At 44.0% G+C, this 20962-nt stretch overlaps 1 protein-coding gene across 3 annotated transcripts in view; it reads right to left on the bottom strand.

Moving 5' to 3' along the window:
• The window catches only part of PI16 (peptidase inhibitor 16), a 35631-nt gene extending 27955 nt beyond the window's left edge, over positions 1 to 7676 (bottom strand). For 2 of the 3 annotated variants that reach the window (XM_060231521.1, XM_060231522.1), the window contains exon 1: positions 7010 to 7676. In XM_060231521.1, the coding sequence (XP_060087504.1) occupies positions 7010 to 7171 (162 nt within the window). In that variant the 5' untranslated portion in view covers positions 7172 to 7676. The remainder of the gene's footprint in view (positions 1 to 7009) is intronic. The other variant, XM_060231520.1, reaches the window with a different exon arrangement.
• Positions 7677 to 20962: the final 13286 nt, after the last annotated feature.

The following is a 20962-nucleotide window of genomic DNA, read 5'->3' as shown; positions in this document are numbered from 1 at the left end:
CCACCTGAGGATTGAAATCCTGGAGATAACCACATTACCAATATATTCTTACTACAGTCACTAAATGATTGAAAAGAATTGAGTATCAATTATTAACTGTAATTATTCATCCATATCACGAGAAATTACAGCAATACATTTATAATATCATTAGGTCATAGAATGTAGTTAGAAAGAATAATACTAAAGTTATTAAGTAGAGTCCATGGATGCCAAATGAATGAAGTGCACTCCAATAACAATGAATGTGAAGAAGATGCCAGCTTATCTTCCAGAATGAAGAAATAAATTGAAGTGATACACTTCCACTAAAAAATAGGCATGTTTCGGTTGATTCTTCGTCCGACAAATAATCAATTATTCTGGAACTGCAGCTCAATTCAAAATGAACATGAAACACAGTAGTCAATTTCACAAGGCACAGATGGTTCTCCTTACTGGCCAAAGCTGCATTCAATCAATAATTAACAATCCGGAACCAGTGCTCAGTATTCTCTATGCTACCAATCTCCTGATCAATTACTCAAATGGTACAGACGTCGGGAACGGCACACACGTCGAGACTTGGGGGTGGAGCCAGGAGACATTGGGGGTGGAGCCATAAGCAAAGTTGTGACAAGCACAATTGAACTCCAAAGGGAGTTCTGGCCATCACATTTAAAGGAACCGCACACCTTTTAAATGCCTTTCCTACATTAGAAATAATGAAGGATAGGGGCACCTTTTTTCAGGGCTCATAGAATTGGACTCCTGGTCCAATCTTTTTGAAACTTGGAGAGCATTTTGAGGAGAGTCATCAGATGCACTGCTGAAAATTTGGTGCCTCTACCTCAAAAGACAGCCCCTCCAGAGCCCCAGATATCCCCAGATCAATTCTCCATTATACCCTATGAGAATCGATCTCCATAGGGAATAATGAAGTGCCCAGCAGACATTTCTTCCCCCCTCCATTGTTGAACTTCCAATTTATTCAAAGTAACACAGAGCAACCAAAGGTTCCAAGTTAACCTTTCCTATGCAAACGACCTCTGAAAAGATTGTGCAACCAAGAGGGTCTGCGCTGCTTTCACAGAGACGGGGAGCAGCTATGTTCTTCTGTCTGCTCCCCCCACCCCCATTCAGTCTTAAAGACACGGACACACCATCCCAAGCGGAGTCTGAAGCCTCTGGAGGTGGAAAGGCACATGATGGCTGTGGGGGCAGGGCTTCCCCCCGCTGGCCAGCTCACTGGGAGTGGGAAGGAACCTGGGAAAGTGGAAGAATCCCCGCTAGAACCTGGAGATTGGCAAGCCTAGGGATATGCCATGAGGACTTTTGCTCAGATGTGCCTGGCAAGTTCCATATCTGGAAACAGGGTTGCTACTTACCTGCTAGAGATGTGAGATCTCCAACTCCAACCCTCACTGCAATCATTGCAACAGTGTTATGTGACTTCCAGTGAAAATTTGGAAGTGAATCACTCTGCTCTAAGAGTCACCATAAACTCTATGGGTTTACCATAGGATTTCCAGCAGTTCCTAGAGTGCAGTGATGTTACTTCTTGGTTCCTCCAGAAAGTGACTTTACATCACTTGCTGGCAGTGCCTCTTCCCTGCTCCATAGGCTCCTGCTGGCTTCTGGCTGCTAACGTTACTTGGAGATCAGTCCCTAGGTACATAGGGACCCAATTTGTATTGGGGAGCCATTGTCTGTCGCACTGGTGAAGCTTCAGTGTATTAATTGCTACATGTAAATTTCAACAGGTAAATGTTGACATCCCAAAACTGTTTTAGGTCAGGAAAACTGGGTAGGGTATACTTCACTCCCCCCTACATGCTACAATCCCAAACTAGATTACGTCCCAACATGCCTGAGAACTGAGTTCCAAGCACGAATCTTGCAAAATACATCTGATCTAAAGACCTTGTGGTAGACCTGGAGAGAACACAAGGATAATGTAACATATAGTTAGGCCCATAGTTAGTATATTATGAAATCTAAGAACAGCTGTAAAAGATGACAGATATTGTTTTCTTAGGTCATATCCAATGAAACATTGATTTCATTCCATTTTAACTTGCCACCATCCCCTAACATATTCTGGGATTTGTAGTTTTGTGAGGGTGCAGAGCCTTTCTTGGTGAATTTCTTTAGCGCCCTTCAGAGAATTACAGGTCCTAAGATTTCCTGGGAAGGAAGTATTACAATTAAATTAGATTAAGTCTGAGTTGGCATAATACTCTTTCTTGCTAAAAGACCAAATAAGAAGCATTTTTAAATTAAAACAGCTTTGAAAGGATGGAAGAGAATGAGTATAAGACTGAAGCCATAGGACAAGCCATTCCTCACTTTCTAGGGCTGTGGCAGCTTTCTATACAGGCTCTGAGAGAAGCTGAAACAGCAAGTCCAACTTAGGTTTATTATTCCCTTTTCTGTGATCCAGAGCCAGGTTCCATATATAGGCATCCAGCAGCTGTGTTTTTTGTTTCATTAAAATATGGGCTGGCCAGTATAGCTCAATATATATGAGCATTGCCATGGTAACCAGCTTTGCTGACCCAAACAAAAGTAGAAAGTGTGACTTCAGAGTGGGAATTGGCAACATGAGGAACTGACCAGGGGACCAAAAACCTTGCCATAAAAAATAGTGCTGAAACAGATGGAGATAATATTAGCATCCACATTTTGGGGCTGAAAGGAACATTTCCAGAGGGCTTCTTCCTTTGAAACCACCAACACAGGACAGAAAGTGGGCAAGGGCACCCCTAGGAACAGGTACTGGCCAGCATTGGGGTTCAGCACTCCTGGCATTGTTTGGGTATAATGGATGCTTGCCATGTCCTCGATTCTGATCCTGCTGCTACATGTAGATTTATGGTGATTGTCACAGGAGCTGGTGCAGTCCCTTCTGTGTGTTACTAGTGGGATTAAACCTGACTCATGATGCTCACAGCACTTGCCAGCTGGCAGTGACCTCACAATATCAGCAAGGGTGTAGGCCAGCAATGAAACAAGATACACCTCTTACCATGACCACATTTTCTTTCAGTAAGATGAATAGGTTCATAAGTCTGTCCTCTAGACTAGTTATTTTTCATAAGACTCATTACTGAAAATCACTGAAAGTCCGGTCAGCTTTTTCATTGCATATCAGCAGGGCCAGCCCTAGACTGTCTGTGACCCTGGGCAAGACTAACTTCTAGTGTTTCCCCACACACACACACACACACTGATAACATCACTGAGTCATATGGGGGGCATCCAATTCAGCGCCCCCAGAAGGCTGGCACCCTAGACAATTGCCTAGTGGCAGAGCCAGCCCTGCATCTCAGAACATGTCACTGTTTGTGCCTTGCTTCCAGGTTTGGGGGATTGTTTGTTCCAAGCAAAAACATATACTGCAACAAAGTTCTATGCAACTAGTCCTCGCAAAATCTTGCTTAATCTCCTTCTGGGCTATTGTCCTACTTCTCCTCCCCATGTGTGTTTTTCAGATTAAATTTGCACCATTTACCCATATAGTCATCTATCACAATTTACATAGCTGATCTCTGCTAATTTCTTTCAGCAAAAGCACAGCTAGAGCTGGTGTTGTCTCAAAGCTAAGAGACTTAAAGAGTAGGCTTGCACAAGCAGTTTTATTGCTCAATGACTGCATCATCAAATAATGACTGGAGTCACTTCAAACACAATTTTGGGAGGGAGTAGCCATTATTATGCAGCTTCAGCCAAAATAACACAGAGTCTTGTGGCATCTTAAAGTCTAATGAATTTTTTGTGGCACAAGCTTTTGTGCACCAGAACCTACTTTGTTGGATGCAAAAAGAAAGACTTGGTTGTTCATTCGTTTGTGAGTCACCAAATGACAAACCATGGAGGTAATGTGGTTCAATTAGCAAACAAAACAAAAAGCAAATGATTAAGGATGACTTTATTTCTTAAGGCATTTATGTGATAACGGCACATATTGCCAAGTACAAGAAATCATTATCCTGAATTATCTGTCTTGTGTTTAGTCATCATGGGTTATTGCCACCCATCAAACAAAGTAATTTCCCAATAATGGGAGCTAATCTGAGAGATGATTAGTTTGATGTGGGCTGGCTGTCACTTCCCATCTGATGATTCAGCATTGGTGCTAATGTGTTAACATCTAAAGTTAACACTTAAAAATTAACTTATCTACATACTACATAACTAGGGTCAGGTAGAGCCTTCCCAAAGAGGTGGTGCTACAAGTCCCACGTACCCAAGCAAGCCTTTTCCACTACTTTTTCTTCATCTGATTCTACCTCAGTTTCTTCCTGTGTGCTCCAACTGTGCTCATGGAGTTCCTCTCTACAAACAGTGACAGTTTGATACTCACCTATCAGACCCACCTATCAGACCCAGACTTTGATACTCACCTATCAGACCCATCCTATGACTTCACATTTGCTGCCTCAACGTTCATGTTACAGAAGACAAACTACAGAGGATGAGAGACGCTTCATGCCAGAAACCACAGGTGAATTCAAAGCAGTGGAGGGCATGAGATGCCCCAATTTTTTGAAGACTCGAAACATTTCCCTTTCAATTAATGTTCCCCCAAATTAATTTCCACCCACAGATTCCCTTCAGTTTAATATTGCACACTCAGATCCCCCCAGTCATCTAAATTATGTGTAAAATAATCACCCCACCCAGTCCCAGTTCCTGCAGTCATGGTGTCTTAGAGCTCTCTTTTAGTGCAGCCCAATTCATTTGTTTGCTCTCCCTCCTCCAGTTTAAAAAGGTGGGATTCGCCTCATTTAGCAATGATGTTTTACCCTACCATACAGGTGAGTTGTTTTACCCCACCAGCAAAACTTTTAAATCAAGCTTCAATGATCAAGGGAAGGAAAGGAAAGATCCCCTGTGCAAGCACCAGTCGTTTCCGACTCTGGGGTGACGTTGCTTTCACAACATTTTCACGGCAGACTTTTTATTGGGTGGTTTGCCATTGCCTTCCCCAGTCATCTACGCTTTCCCCGCAGCAAGCTGGGTACTCATTTGACCGACCTCAGAAGGATGGAAGGCTGTCAATCTCGAGTTGGCTACCTGAAAACCCAGCTTCCACTGGGGATCGAATCAGGTCGTGAGCAAAGCTTAGGACTGCAGTACTGCAACTTTAACACTCTGTGCCATGGGGCTCTTTTCAATGAGCAAAGGGATTTGCAAATATTAAATTAGTAGCTGCTGTCCAATCAGCAGCCACTCTGCCCCATTATACTCTCCTCCAGGCTCCTCCTCCACTTAAAAATTCCACAGGTGAAAGTGTAGCATTCTGGCCTCCATTGTTGGGAAATACCAGGAGTGGATGCTGTGAATCTTTTTATGCTCCAGAATCCACAGTAAGTTAAATCACAATCTAAAACAAATAAACAGAAAGATGGCAGTCAACCTAAGATGTCAAATGGCTTAAAGACTGCCACCTAACCATAGATTTTGCAAACTCACATAGATTAATCAAATTTAGATAATCTTAAAAATTAAACCTAAAGTTAAAGACATAAAGTTAAAATGAAGGCTACATAGGTATATTGCTACTCCTTTAAATTAATTCACAAGGACACATCATTGGGAGTTTTTGCACTTGTTTAAGGGTCCCTTTCTTCTCTTTGAAAGACTTCATAGACAGCAAAAGGGAATAGTTACCCATTCACATTAAATATTTCAAGGTACTGCACAGGACAAATAAGTACTGATTTATGGCAAGAATAGAATGGAAAAGGGCAAACCTCCTTTGAACCTTGTTGCCAATAATAGCTGTGTTGTCTTAACTAGGAAGCTTTTGCTTCAGGTTTTAAGGATTGTGATTAGAGGAGAGGTTGGATGGGGGTATGGTTTTGCCCATAAATTTTATGCTCTTTTGCTCTTCATTCCTGCATCAGTGGCATGAAATCAGCACAAATGTCACAAAAGGGGTTGGCTAATTTTGGGGAGTGCAGCCAAATGGGAGATATGCATTCCAGTAATACAGAGAAGTTCTGTATGGGATGTGGCTGGAGACTGTTACACATGCTTGTCACTTTTATTTCCTTTAAAGGGTTAGAAGAGCATTCCTACAAAATAATAGAAATCAATGAAACAACAATCAAATTAAAAAAACAAACTTTCATAAAACCATATCAAAATCTGTGTAGGCATGTCAGGAAATGAATGATGTACACTGGCACCAAGGGCATCACAGGCACTGTCCAAAAGATACCTGTGACATCTATATAACTGTGTTACAAACAGGGTTGCATTAACTGTGGCGTCATTAATTGGGGAGAGGGAAGAATCCCCTTTAATTAGCAACAATGGCATAGCCTGAAGAGGAAGTTCTTAATTCCCTGCAGTTAATGAGTTACAAGCATGCAGCCATAACTTAATCAATCAAACAAACATCTGTAATAGTCCCACAATAATCAGGTAGATCTGGTATCTTAGCAGATATGTGCTCTTCATTCAGAGGCAATGGGAACAGAAGAAAAGGAACTTACCCAAATTCATACAGGAGCCCAGAACTGCATCACACAGAATTCTGGCGATGGAATCCAAACTTCTGCCTTTCATTTATAAACCATCTAATTCATTACTACAGGATGCTGGTAAACTGTGAAATCCTAGGATACCAGTAAAGCGGCTAGTGCTTACAGAAACCAAGCCACTTAAGCTGAACCTCTGAAGTTCAGTTTGGTAGTATATCTTATATACAGATATATCATATTAGATATAATAAATGTTTGTCTGTAAAGTGCACTAGGGAAAAGTAGGTAGATCTGCAGAGGACATTGTGAATGCACTCAGCTGTCAACAAACAAAGCCAAACCTTCACACATCCTTGTCTTGCAAATCAGATGCAGAAACACAAAGCAAAAGGAAGTCTGAAAAGTTCATTTTAAAAATACAAAAGGAAAGTGGCTATTTAAAGAGAAATAGTGAAGAGTTCTCTCTTTTCATTTCATTTCTTCTACAAAGGAAACCCTCTGAATTCCCCCCACACACACACACACAACTTGCTTACCATTTTCAGCATGTCTGCAGCTGGAGGAGAAACCTTTGATCGATACTGATTGTGCAGGTCCACAATCAGCTTCTTGTCCTCCTCTATAAGGGACCAGCTCAGCTCCATGGCTGTGAGCAACAGGAGGAGGAGGGGCGGAATTCGCAGGCCTGAGCTCAGCATTGTGGCACTGTCTTGTTTTAACAGCCCACGGGTCTGGCAGACAGCTTTAAATCCCTTCCCAGAATAAGGAACACCCAAAGCCCAAGATTGCAAGGAGGAAATTTATCTTTTTATTAGAATGCATTTCAGAGCCATAGAGGGAACACACCCATCTCACATAGTATCACTGATGGAAGAAGAATAATGGTCCTTAAGGGACAGTCAGGCAAGCCATGCCCATTATCTGAAATCAATTGTGTGCAAAAAACCTGCACATCAACTAGTTCTCCAAAAGTTGGTTTGGGGACCAGGCTGCTGTAATCTGATGCTTAACCCACCAAAAACCCTAAAAGCTAGCCCATTCAAGCTTGCACATGGAATACTCCTCCCCAAACATTTTACATGCCAACCAGACACAAAACATACTCAAGGCTGCCTGTACCCATTAGCAAAATTGTACTGGATACTGGAACTGTGTGTGGTGGCCAACAATACTGAGCAAAAATCAGGACCAAAGCCATTACCAAATTGGATCAACCCTGTGGTCCTTCCAGACCCTTGTCTATATAAAGAGCTCAGGCTAGGGGGCGGGGGTTGTAGCAGGATTGATCTATAAGTCTGTATAGAAAGTCAACTGCAAATGCAGAGCACAGCACAAATTATATAACTGGGGAAATTCTGGTGCCCCAAGGGGCTGCCACCCCACAGCTCCATTCTAACACTCGCTTGATAATGAAAGAGTTCAGCCACAGCAATGCTATCCCCTTTCTCCTTGCAACATTATCCCACTGTAAACCATCAGCTTTTAAAAGTATTTTGTATCAGTTCTTTGACACAACACATTCTTCCTCTCTGGCACTGTAAACCATGCAGAATAGGATCCTATGCCTCTGTTCCACTAACGCCAGAGTTTTCTTGAAGCATGGAGCCTTTTGCCAATACAAGAGGTTCTTCTGACTGTGGAGCTGTATGATCCAACTCATTATTTTAAAAAGTAACCTTTGTGCATATAGTTGACAATTACCAGTCTTTCATTCTGACTGGCAGAACATTCTGTGCAACTTGAAAGCTCGCATACTTATATACCAAAGTAAGCTGATATAAGCAGGGATGGGCACAAACTGGGAAAATGTTGTTTGGTTCGTGAACCACAATCCATCATGAACTTTTTGATGCTAGATAAAATGGTTTAGTTAATGAAGTTCATGACATGGTAGAATACCACCCCGCCCCCGCAGCATGCTAAAGAGACCAAACTCACAGGCTGACTCTCCTGTACATGCTCTCAAAGTGAGGGTTGGGTTTACAGGGTCTGAGTTATAGTCCCCCAGAGAAGGTGCCCCCAGGAAACCATTTTCAGAGAAATGACAGGTGCAGGTTCAGGAGTGCATAAAATTCCCAGATAGGCACTGAGAAATCTTATCTATCTATCTATCTATCTATCTATCTATCTATCTATCTATCTATCTATCTATCTATCTATCTATCTATCCATCCATCTATCCATCTATCCATCTATCCATCTATCCATCTATCTTTCAGAATAATCCAAGTCCGGTTTTGCTCTTTCTCCCACATGAGAACTCGCTTTCACTTTCTTTTCCCCTTCCTTCCTCCCAAAGAAGGAGAGCTCAGCCAATGGAGGAAAGGGGAGGCTTGGCTTGATTCTCTCCCACACGAAGCAGGAAGAGAGAGCGGAACAAAGGTGAGCTGCAATGCAGTGGCAGTTGCAGCTCCAAAGAAGGAAACAAGAGAGAGCCCGTTGCTCGCAGGCCAGATCCAAGCCTTGAAAGGGATGGATGTGGCCTGCAGGCCATATGTTTTACACTCCTGTTTTAAGGAGTGGGCAGGTGGCGATAACATCGTCTGTGGCTACGTGGTCATAGACACTAGTACCAACATGCTGGCAGAGGTGAAATGTGTGCGCCTCAAGGGCATTGTCTGCCTGGCACACATACTTCAGCTGGTGATGAAGGATGCTCTGGGGCTGAGGAGTACTGCTGCCCCCCCTTGAGACGTGGTCCTTGTTCAAGACTTCTTAAGTCTGCATGTCTGCTGCACAAGAGGCAGGGGGGTAAGGAACTACACCTAGGCTATGATTGCACTTTTGGTGGAGCAGAAGAGCATGGCACAGGATGTCACCTCCTCCATGACCATCCTGCACAGGGAAGAGGAGTTCAGCATCAGCTCTAACAACAGGCTGACCCTATCCCAAATGGTATGACCTCCTCAGCCCCCCCCCCCCCTCAGAACACCCGCAATGATGTGCTGTGCCAGCCTGGGGCAGGTCATCCCTGATTTGAGGGCTGGACCAAGTGCTGGCCTCAACACTGGGGCTGGCTGTTCTCCCATGGCTCAGGGCCTTGGCAGAGAGGTTACAGGTGGGCATTGCCACCAGGTTGCATCTTCTCTGCAATAAAGAGTACAAGTTGGCCTGTATAGACTGTTTCTCCCAGATAAAAGGCAGCATTGCTCTCCTTGAGTGCAAAGCTCTTGTAATGGAAGCATGGGCTTTGCAAAAACTACAGAGGCTGCAGGCCAACAGACATGACCAGAGGGAACAGCAGGTGGAAGAGACTGGGGAGGAGCAGCAGCAAACCAGTACCTTTTCCTCAAAGAGCCCAACCACAGAGAAGCCCCACTACTGGTTGTCAGTAGTGAATTGGGAAATCAGCAGCAGTGGGAATGCCAGGTGTGCAATGGTGGAGATTTGGCAGAGTTGATGGTGAGGGAGTACCTCACCAAGTCCCCTGAAGTTAAACTAAGGCTTAACCACAGAGTTTTGAGGCAAGTATAACAGCATCACCCAATGTGATGGCAACACTTCTGGGTCATTTCAGAAGCAATGTCATCATGCTGGGGATGCTTATTGCCCTCCTCTCAATTTAACCAGGGAATTTTCTTCTGCTGCCCAGCTGAGTGGTACTGGGAAACAGCAGTGAGGGATGGGAGGTCTCCCACCACCAGTGGGCAACTGGCAGTGCTAGGGAATAGATACTGAAGGGTAGCATGAGGAGACATAAACTGGAAGCTGAATACAGTTTCAGTTACCTCAGCAACACCACAAAAATGTCTAGTTCTTGTCTAGTTCTGGTCCAAGACTGGAGTAAATTTATTTGGATTAGTTAACTTTCTCAGGATAATGAATATGGCCTGTTCAGAATGGATTTTGAACTATTATTATGCACAACCCTAGTATCCAGTCTAGTTAGAACTCACTGCAATTCTACAAAGTTATGGCTATGGCAGGGTATATCTCCAGGGTATCCTGGAGATATAAAGGCTAGAGCCTATACAGGGCTTTGCTCCTGACAGTCAGTACATTAAACTGAACCCAGTAGCTGATGAGCAGCCAAAGAAGTGACTGTAGAACAGATGTAATGCATGTGCCCTGCCCGCTCCAGAACCACTAATTTTGGAAGGGGTGTTGAAAGACCTGAGTCAGATTGAGGTGACAAGACAGGAGGTTCTACAACTGATAGACAAATTAAAAACTAATAAGTCACGAGGTCCGGATGCCATACATCCAAGAGTTCTGAAAGAACTCAAAGTTGAACTTGTGGATCTTCTAACAAAAATCTGTAATCTTTCATTGAAATCTGCCTCCATTCCTGAGGACTGGAAGGTAGCAAATGTCACCCCTATCTTTAAAAAGGGTTCCAGAGGAGATCCGGGAAATTACAGGCCAGTCAGTCTGACTTCTATACCAGGAAAGTTGGTAGAAACCATTATCAAGGACAGAATGAGTAGGCACATTGATGAACACGGGTTATTGAGGAAGACTCAACATGGGTTCTGTAAGGGAAGATCTTGCCTCACTAACCTGTTACAGTTCTTTGAGGGGGTGAACAAACATGTGGACAAAGGGGACCCAATAGATGTTGTTTACCTTGACTTTCAGAAAGCTTTTGATAAAGTTCCTCATCAAAGGCTCCTTAGAAAGCTTGAGAGTCGTGGAGTAAAAGGACAGGTCCTCTTGTGGATCAAAAACTGGGTAATTAATAGGAAGCAAAGAGTGAGTATAAATGGGCAGTCTTCACAGTGGAGGACGGTAAGCAGTGGGGTGCCGCAGGGCTCAGTACTGGGTCCCACGTTCTTTAACTTGTTCATAAATGATTTGGAGTTGGGAGTGAGCAGTGAAGTGGCCAAGTTTGCAGATGACACTAAATTGTTCAGGGTGGTGAGAACCAGAGAAGATTGTGAGGCACTCCAAAGGGATCTGTTGAGGCAGGGTGAATGGGCGTCAACGTGGCAAGATGAGGTTCAATGTGGCCAAGTGCAAAGTAATGCAAATTGGGGCCAAGAATCCCAGCTACAAATGCAAGTTGATGGGGTGTGAACTTGTAGAGACTGACCACGAGAGAGAACTTGGGGTCGTGGTAGATAACTCACTGAAAATGTCAAGACAGTGTACGACTGCAATAAAAAAGGCCACACCATGCTGGGAATTATTAGGAAGGGAATTGAAAACAAATCAGCCAGTATCATAATGCCCCTGTATAAATCGATGGTGCGGTCTCATTTGGAATACTGTGTGCAATTCTGGTCACCGCACCTCAAAAAGGATATTATAGCTTTGGAAAAAGTCCAGAAAAGGGCAACTAGAATGATTAAAGGGTTGGAACTCTTTCCCTATGAAGAAAGGTTAAAACGTTTGGAGCTCTTTAGCTTGGAGAAACATTGACTGCAGGGTGACATGATAGAGGTTTACAAGATAATGCATGGGATGGAGAAAGTAGAGAAAGAAGTACTTTTCTCCCTTTCTCACAATACAAGAACTCGTGGGCATTCAATGAAATATAAAAGGAAGTACTTCTTCACCCAAAGGGTGATTAACATGTGGAATTCACTGCCACAGGAGGTGGTGGCGGCTACAAGCATAGACAGCTTCAAGAGGGGGTTAGATAAAAATATGGAGCAGAGGTCCATCAGTGGCTATTAGCCACTGTGTGTGTGTGTGTGTGTGTGTGTGTATATATATATTTAATTTTTGGGGGGCCACTGTGTGACAGAGTGTTGGATTGGATGGGCCATTGGCCTGATCCAACATGGCTTCTAATGACCGAGCTGCAGCATCCTATACCAGCTGGAGATTTCAGGTTTACTTCAAGGGCACACCCGTATAGAGTTAATTACAATAGTCTAGTTTTGATGTTAATGTGGCATGGATCCAGGTGACTATATAGGCTGAGTCAAGGCTGGGGGCCATCTTTAGGTATGATGAAGTTGGAAGAAAGCATTTTTTGCAAATGCATTAACTTTCTTCTTCAGCAGCAATGGTGGATCTAGTATAAACTTTAAGCTGCTGACTAAGTCAGCAAGGGTCAGCTGAACTCCATCAAAGATGGGAAGTACAATATCTTTCAAGACATCAGCTTTCCCAACTAGCATTAATTCTGCATTATCTGGATTCAGTTTCAATTTGTTTTTTTAACCATTTAACTACCAGAGCCAGGTAATAGTTCAAGACCTCTGTAGGATCACCAGGAGATTTGGATAGAAAGATATAGAGCAAGGTGTCCTCTGCATATTGAGGACATCTAGTTCCAAAGCTTTGAACTATTCCTCCTAATGGCTTTCCATACAGGTTGAATAGTAAGTGATAAGGCTGCACCCTGTGAAACCTCATGGGACAAGTCCCACACTGATGACATCTGACTTTTGATAGCACAATGTTATGAATAGTGTTTCCTCAAGTCACACTGAAGGGCTCTCAGTCTATAGAACTGTAGTGACAGAACCTTATATGAGTGTACTCTTTACCAGAGCCATCCAAAAACTTAGGTTTGAGCTTGACAGTAGTACTGGACAGAAGACTTGTTTGCACTTGGGACAGAAAGCAGGCTGGGGAGGATAGATTAGAGGAAGAGGGGTTTTAACCTAAAACTAGTCTATCTCATAATGGAAGTAGGGTTGCCAGCTCCATGTTGAGGAAATTCCTGGAGGTTTGATGGTGGAGCCTGATGCCTAGGTAGCCTGCTTATAGTAGAGCAGAGGCTATTGTGCATCTATCCTCTAATAAGAAAAGGACACGCATGTGAATAGAGTAATAGAGCATCTTGTTTTGCATGTCTAAGATCCTAGCTTCAGTTTCCATCATTTCCAGTTAAAAGGAACAGTTAGCAGGTGATACCAAAAACCTTGATGTGAATGTGTGAAACTCTCAGATCCTGGAGAACCACTGCTAGTCATAGCCAACCTGGACGGACCAATATTCTGATTCAGTATATGGCAGCTTCAAGCATGTTCATGGGTACTTGTCTAAAATTTGGGAGAAAGGCACTCTTGGGTGAAGAGTACAAAAAAGGTAAGGGTAGTCCCCTTGCAAGCACCAGTCATTTCTGACTCTGGAGTGACTTCGCATCATAACGTTTTCATGGCAGACTTTTTACGGGGTGGTTTGCCATTGCCTTCCTGTCATCTACACTTTCCCCCCAGCAAGCTGGGTACTCATTTTACTGACCTCAGAAGGATGGAAGGCTAAGTCAACCTTGAGCTGGCTACCTGAATCCAGCTTCCACCAGGATCAAACTCAGGTCATGAGCAGAGAGCTCAGGCTAGTACTGCAGCTTTACCACTCTGCGCCACATGAATTTCAGCCCAGTTATGGGAGATGTGAAGATTAAACCAACAAAAAATTATGAATTAACAAACCTGAATGTGTGATATATTAAAGAATACCAATAGAATGTGTAATGAACACAAAGTAAACTGCAACAAAAAAGACTACACATCATTAATGGCTATAATGAATGGATATGATAATTATAGAGAAAGTCCTGGATTTTTTTGAAGATATATCGGCTTCTACCACAACAGTATGCTGCCACAACTAAGCCTTTTCACAGTCCCTATAGTGCAGGCTCGTCAATAATAAATACGTGCCTTTGACTCTATCAGACTAATTTCTAGAAGATGAACAGAGATTAGCAGGAGTATTTTTAAAAGACAATCTAGCAACACCAACATATTGTTGGCCAATAACCCAGAAGAAATTATTCAGAGTGAAAGCAGCTCAGGGAACATTTTGAAAACTCATTAACAGTAGAAATGAAACAGGATATTTTAAAGCTTCTTAAATCTTTGCTTGTGGCACTACATCGGGAAGAGTGAACATGCCAAGGGGATAAACAAACAGGTGAGCAAACATTTGAATGGGAACAGAGCTGACTGCATCCACATAGTAACATTTCACTGTTTAGCTCCCTTTACCACTGAGAATGCAGTCATTCCTAGCAGCAACACAGCACCCAGACTGTAGTTTTTTACGTACTCTCTTCAATCAGCCACCATTTCCCCTTTATTTCTTCTCTGCTATGCTACTGGAGGACTTTTTAAAAAATTAATTACCATAATTTATGCCATTAAAGGTTCTTGAACTTGGACTTGATATCATAATATGACAACTTCCATTATGTTTTTACAGCCCAATGGTTTGGTAGGGAAAATGGTGGCCACAGAACATAAGAACGTAAGAACATAAGAGAAACCATGTTGGATCAGGCCAATGGCCCACCCAGTCCAACACTCTGTGTCACACAGTGGCCAAGAAACCCAGGTGCCATCAGGAGGTCCATAAGTGGGGCCAGGACACTAGAAGTCCTCACACTGTTGCCCCTCCCAAGCACCAAGAATACAGAGTGTCACTTGCCCCAGACAGAGAGTTCCAACAATACACAGTGGCTAATAGCCACTGATGGACCTCTGCTCCATATGTTTATCCTATCCCCTCTTGAAGCTGGCTATGCCTGTAGCTGCCGCCACCTCCTGTGGCCATGAATTCCATGTGTTAATCACCTGTTGGGTGAAGAAATACTTCCTTTTATCCGTTCTAACCCGACTTCTCAGCAATTTCACTGAGTGCCCACAAGTTCTTGTATTGTGAGAAAGAGAGATAAATAGTTCTTTCTCTACCCCATGCATAATCTTGTAAACCCTCTATCATGTCACCCCGCAGTCAACGTTTCTCCAAGCTAAAGAGCTCCAAGCGTTTTAACCTTTCTTCATAGGGAAAGTGTTCCAACCCTTTAATCATGCTAGTTCCCCTTTTCTGCACTTTTTCTAGTGCTATAATATCTTTTTTGAGGTGCAGTGACCAGAATTGTACACAGTACTCCAAATGAGGCCACACCATCGATTTATACAGGGGCATTATGATACTGACTGATTTGTTTTCAATTCCCTTCCTAATAATTCCCAGCACAGCATTGTCCTTTTTCATTGCAGTCACACACTGTCTCAACATTTTCAGTAAGTTATCTACCATGACTCCAAGATCTCTCTCTTGGTCGGTCTCCTCCAGTTCACACCCCATCAACTTTTATTTATAGTTAGGATTTTTGGCCCCAATGTGCATTACCTTGCACTTGGCCACATTGAACCTCATTTGCCATGTTGATGCCCACTGAACCAGCCTCAGCAGATTCCTTTGGAGTGCCTCACAATCCTCTCTGGTTCTCACCACCCTGAATAATGTAGTGGATGCAAGCAAAATGGTGCCACTGTGGACAGGATCTTCAAAAATGTGCACTTTCCCATCCATTCAACATGCAAATACACTTAGTGTTCTTGTTGGGAACAGCATCTTGTAGGCATCCAGATTTTAGAAAGAGTAAAGCAAAGAAAAGGATATCTAGAAGTCAACAATTAAGAGGTGGAACAAAGTCTCTGTGTGGAAGCAGCATATGTATGAGAACTACAGGGTGCCAAGGATTGTCTGTTCAGAAATTCCACTGTAGGAGAATTTCACAAATGTTGTAGAAAATGCCAACATTTTGTGTTTGGCACTCATGGCAGTTATTATGTAATTAGTTCCACCTCCAATGGAAGCCACTTAGTGGTGGCGCCCACTACTCATTCTCAAAATTTCAGAAATGCCCACAGGGTCGGCATACAGAGCGAGTGTGACGGCGCTTCTATGACAAGGAGTCAAGAACTTCTTATAGAACGTTTTTGAAGGTCTATGAGACTATGAAATCACACCCAGCTCAATTGTTTAGAACAATTCGGTCCTTCATGACACTGCCAACTGGCAATCAAAATGATAAGGAACTGGACATTAGCTGTGAGGCCTTTGTATCCTATTTTGCAGAGAAAGTCTTGACTCTCCTCCAAGCAGTACCGGCCCAAGGTTGTGTGGTGCTCCAGGCAGGCTGCCTGCCCCCCCACCCCTGCAACACCCCCACCACCACCGCAAAGCAGCGCCATGTTCCGTCACCGCCCCCCCCTCCGAGCGCACAGTGCCTGGGCTTACTGTCTTCGATGAGGCTAGTGGTATGACATCTACTCCTTTGAAGAGCCTGCCGAAGGAGGCTTCTCCCCCCTCCTTCCAAGAACCAGAAGTGAGGGGGAGTGAAGTCTCCTTCGGTGGGCTCTTCAAAAGAGTAGATACCACACCAGCTGCATCAAAGGCAGTAAGGCCCAGGAGCAGCATGTGGGGGGGGCGGGGGGGGGGCTCTGACACTCTGATTGCCCCCACCGCCACCTGCCCCCTCCCTTCCCTTGCACTTTTCCCCTGGGGGCAGGGGGAAAGTGCAAGGGAAGAGAGGGGGCAGGTGGCGGTGGGGGGAGGCAGGCAAACTAGGTGTTTGCCATGGGCATCAGGGGGAGAGCCCAATTCGGCACCCCTACCTCCCGGTGCCCTGGGCAACCGCCTAGTTTGTCTAGTGGGAGAGCTGGCCCTGCCACCAAGGTCTACCAGCCACAATTGATACAGTACAGGAACTGGAAGCATGTTGTCCATCTTCTGGCCCTATCTTGGATCACTTCAACTGACTTTCTTGGGAAGATGTTGACAGAATCTTGGCTGCAGTGAAGTAGGCTTGCCCCTTGGACCCTTGCCCTTCCTGGCTTGTAAAAGCATGTTGAGATGACATTCAGGGCCCCTTGGTGGACATTGTTAACTTATCCCTGGCTTTGTGGGTATTTCCAGCCAAGTTTAAAGAGGCAGTGGTCCATCCACTTTTTAAAAAACCTTCCTTCCTTCCTGGGAAAGGTAATCAAGAAAGAGGTGGCAGAGAAGTTCCAAGTTTTCCTGGAGGAGACATCAGTCTTTGATCCCTCCCAGTCTGATTTCTGCCCTGGTCATGGAACGGAGATGGTTTTGGTTGCCCTCACGGATGACCTCAGAAGGCATCTGGATCAAGGTAGGTCAGCGCTGTTGTTGTTTATAGATCTATCAGCAATGTTTGACACGGTTGATTATGACCTAATGATCTGTGCTGACACCGGCCTTGCTGACACTGGAGTTCAGGGGGTCACCTTAAAGTGATTTTCCTCCTTTATCCATGGTTGGAGACAAATGGTGGTGCTTGGCAAGCAGATCTCCATGCGGCCCTCACTGGAATGCGGTGTGCCTCAGGGAGCTATTCTCTTGCCAATGATGTTTAACATCTACATGCGCCTCCTTGCCCAGATTGCCCGAGGCTTTGGGCTGGGTTGTCATCAATATGCAGATGACACCCAGCTCTATCTGTTGAAGGATGGCCACTCAGACTCCACCCCGGGACATCTGACCTTGGCCTTAGAAACTGTGGTGGGATGGTTGAGGCAAAGTTGATTGAAGCTTAATCCAGCTAAGACAGAGGTCCTGTACCTGGGCCATGGGGGATTAGGTTTGGGCATCCAACTCCCAACCCTGGACATGCATCTCTTGTGCCAGCTCAGAAGGTGAGGAGTTTGGGGGTGACACTAGATGCCTCACTTTCTATGGAGACACAGGTCACAGAGGTTGCTCGATCTGCCTTTTATCATCTTCGGCAGGTCAGACAACTAGCACTCTACCTGTCTCCCCAGAACCTAGCCACAGTGATCCATGAGACGGTCACTTCCAAGTTGAATTACTGTAACTTACTCTATTCATATTGCTTTTATAATGTTGTTATCTGCCCTGAGCCCTCCTTGGGATAGGGCAGACTATAAATGACCTAAAATAAAATAAATAAAGTAGCTGAGTTAGTGTAGAACATTTCCATTCCTGTTGTGGTCACAGACACTATAGCTGGAATCACAAACTTTTGTTCCATCCCATGCATCTTAATTTCAAGTGGTACCATCACTGCGTTAGCTTCAGGTGAGACTGCAGTTTATTGTTTTACTAATATGTCAGTTTGTTTGATGCATCTATGTGAATCCAGATATTAACACTGCCTTTAACACTGCAATGGTGGTGAATGTATGTGCTAGAAATGAAAAATAGTTTATAACAGCAGTTTCTTAATTTCAGGGTCCCATCTATACTTTTTCTTTTTGGCACTAATCTCTGTAGCACCAAATTATAGAATACAAATCAACTTCCCACCCACTGCTTGACAAACTTGTCTTCTGCTTGCCTGCTAGACAAATATTAGTAAGCATATGAAGAATGTGGTTCTCATTATTAGTTTAAAATGCTTTAATACAAATCTATGGTCCAACTATAATAAGCCTGGTCATAACAGAGGAAAAAAATGTGGCTAAATAACAGCTGCATGTGCTTTACGTTTGACACGTTATGGACTCTATGCCAAGATGACAGGCTTTCAGTGAGGCCCTATACTCCTGCACATAAAAATTTAGGAACATATGAACTGTCCTATTGGCTCAGATCTGTGATGCAGATATCCCAGTATATCCCCCTCAAAGGACAGCTACAGCCAGATGTTTCAAAAAGAATGCCAAGACAACAGTGGGCAGTACAAGCTAATCTGTGTGTACAATGGTTTCACTCGAGTCTGATAATATCTGAAGCCCAAAAAGTTTCATTTTCATACATGAAATACCCTCTGAACAATCTTTGATGGTCATATCCGAGGGACCGTCTGTCCCCACACATTCCCCAGAGAGTACTAAGATCAGGAACACAACATCTTTTAGTGATCCCTGGGCTGAGAGAGGCGAGACTGACGACGACCAGGGGTCGCGCCTTCCCAGTAGCAGCCCCCCACTGGTGGAACTAGCTGCTGGAAGAGGTTAGGGCCTTGCAGGACCTCACTCAGTTCCACAAGGCCTGTAAGACGATACTCTCCCGGCTTGCTTTCAGCTGACCTTTGAGACCTACAACAGCAGGAGGAATCCAGGAAACACTGACGTCATCATAACTGAATAACACCAAAATGTTATTAGCACCAACTGTTTTAAATTGTTTTATTAATTAATTGATTTTATTGTTATGAGGTACCAATGTGTTAGCTTTTATTGTTATTATGACTAATGATGTAAGCTGCCCTGAGCGTGCCTTGGCGGGGAGGGCAGTGTATAAATTTAATAATCGAAACTATATAAATAGCCAATACCTTTCTGAACCTCACTACATTGCCCACTCAAGAAGAAGATGAAGATATTGGATTTATATCCCGCCCTCCACTCTGAAGAGTCCCAGAGCAGCTCACAATCTCCTTTACCTTCCTCCCCCACAACAGACACCCTGTGAGGTGGGTGGGGCTGGAGAGAGCTCTCACAGCAGCTGCCCTTTCAAGGACAACTTCTGCCGGAGCTATGGCTGACCCAAGGCCATGCTAGCAGGTGCAAGTGGAGGAGTGGGGAATCAAACCCGGTTCTCCCAGATAAGAGTCCGCACACTTAACCACTACACCAAACTGGCTCTCCAGGTATCATTATATTATCCACAAAAATGTCAAAGATGCTTGAGTTTCATTCACTGGAGAATCTAAATTGCTACGGCACTCACGTACAATCTAGCAACCTGAAATTTGATACAAGCATAGCCCAATATATTCTTGATCACTAGAAACACTGAGGGCACTCTCACACAAGCTGAATATAATTTCAGTTCATAAGAACATAAGAGAAGCCATATTGGATCAGGCCAAAGGCCCATCCAATCCAACACTCTGTGTCACACAGTGGCCAAAAAAAAATTAAATACACACACACACACACACTGTGGCTAATAGCCACTGATGGACCTCTGCTCCAAATTTTTATCTAACCCCCTCTTGAAGCTGTCTATGCTTGTAGCCGCCACCACCTCCTGTGGCAGTGAATTCCACATGTTAATCACCCTTTGGGTGAAGAAGTACCTCCGTTTATCCGTTTTAACCTGACTGCTCAGCAATTTCATCGAATGCCCACGAGTTCTTGTATTGTGAGAAAGGGAGAAAAGTACTTCTTTCTCTACTTTCTCCATCCCATGCATTATCTTGTAAACCTCTATCATGTCACCCTGCAGTCAACGTTTCTCCAAGCTAATGAGCCCCAAACGTTTTAACCTTTCTTCATAGGGAAAGAGTTCCAACCCTTTAATCATTCTGGTTGCCCTTTTCTGGACTTTTTCCAGTGCTATAATATCCTTTTTGAGGTGCGGTGACCAGAATTGCACACAGTATTCCAAATGAGACCGCACCATCGATTTATACAGGGGCATTATGATACTGGCTGATTTGTTTTCAATTCCCTTCCTAATAATTCCCAGCATGGCGTTGGCCTTTTTTATTGCAATCGCACACTGTCTTGACATTTTCAGTGAGTTATCTACCACGACCCCAAGATCTCTCTCTTGGTCAGTCTCTACAAGTTCACACCCCATCAACTTGCATTTGTAGCTGGGATTCTTGGCCCCAATTTGCATTACTTTGCACTTGGCCACATTGAACCTCATCTGCCACGTTGACGCCCATTCACCCTGCCTCAACAGATCCCTTTGGAGTGCCTCACAATCTTCTCTGGTTCTCACCACCCTGAACAATTTAGTGTCATCTGCAAACTTGGCCACTTCACTGCTCACTCCCAACTCCAAATCATTTATGAACAAGTTAAAGAACGTGGGACCCAGTACTGAGCCCTGCGGCACCCCACTGCTTACCGTCCTCCACT

The sequence above is a fragment of the Heteronotia binoei genome, chromosome 2 (assembly GCF_032191835.1).
Source record: "Heteronotia binoei isolate CCM8104 ecotype False Entrance Well chromosome 2, APGP_CSIRO_Hbin_v1, whole genome shotgun sequence".
Taxonomy (NCBI): Eukaryota; Metazoa; Chordata; class Lepidosauria; order Squamata; family Gekkonidae; genus Heteronotia; species Heteronotia binoei.
This window is presented reverse-complemented; position numbering and strand designations above follow the sequence as displayed.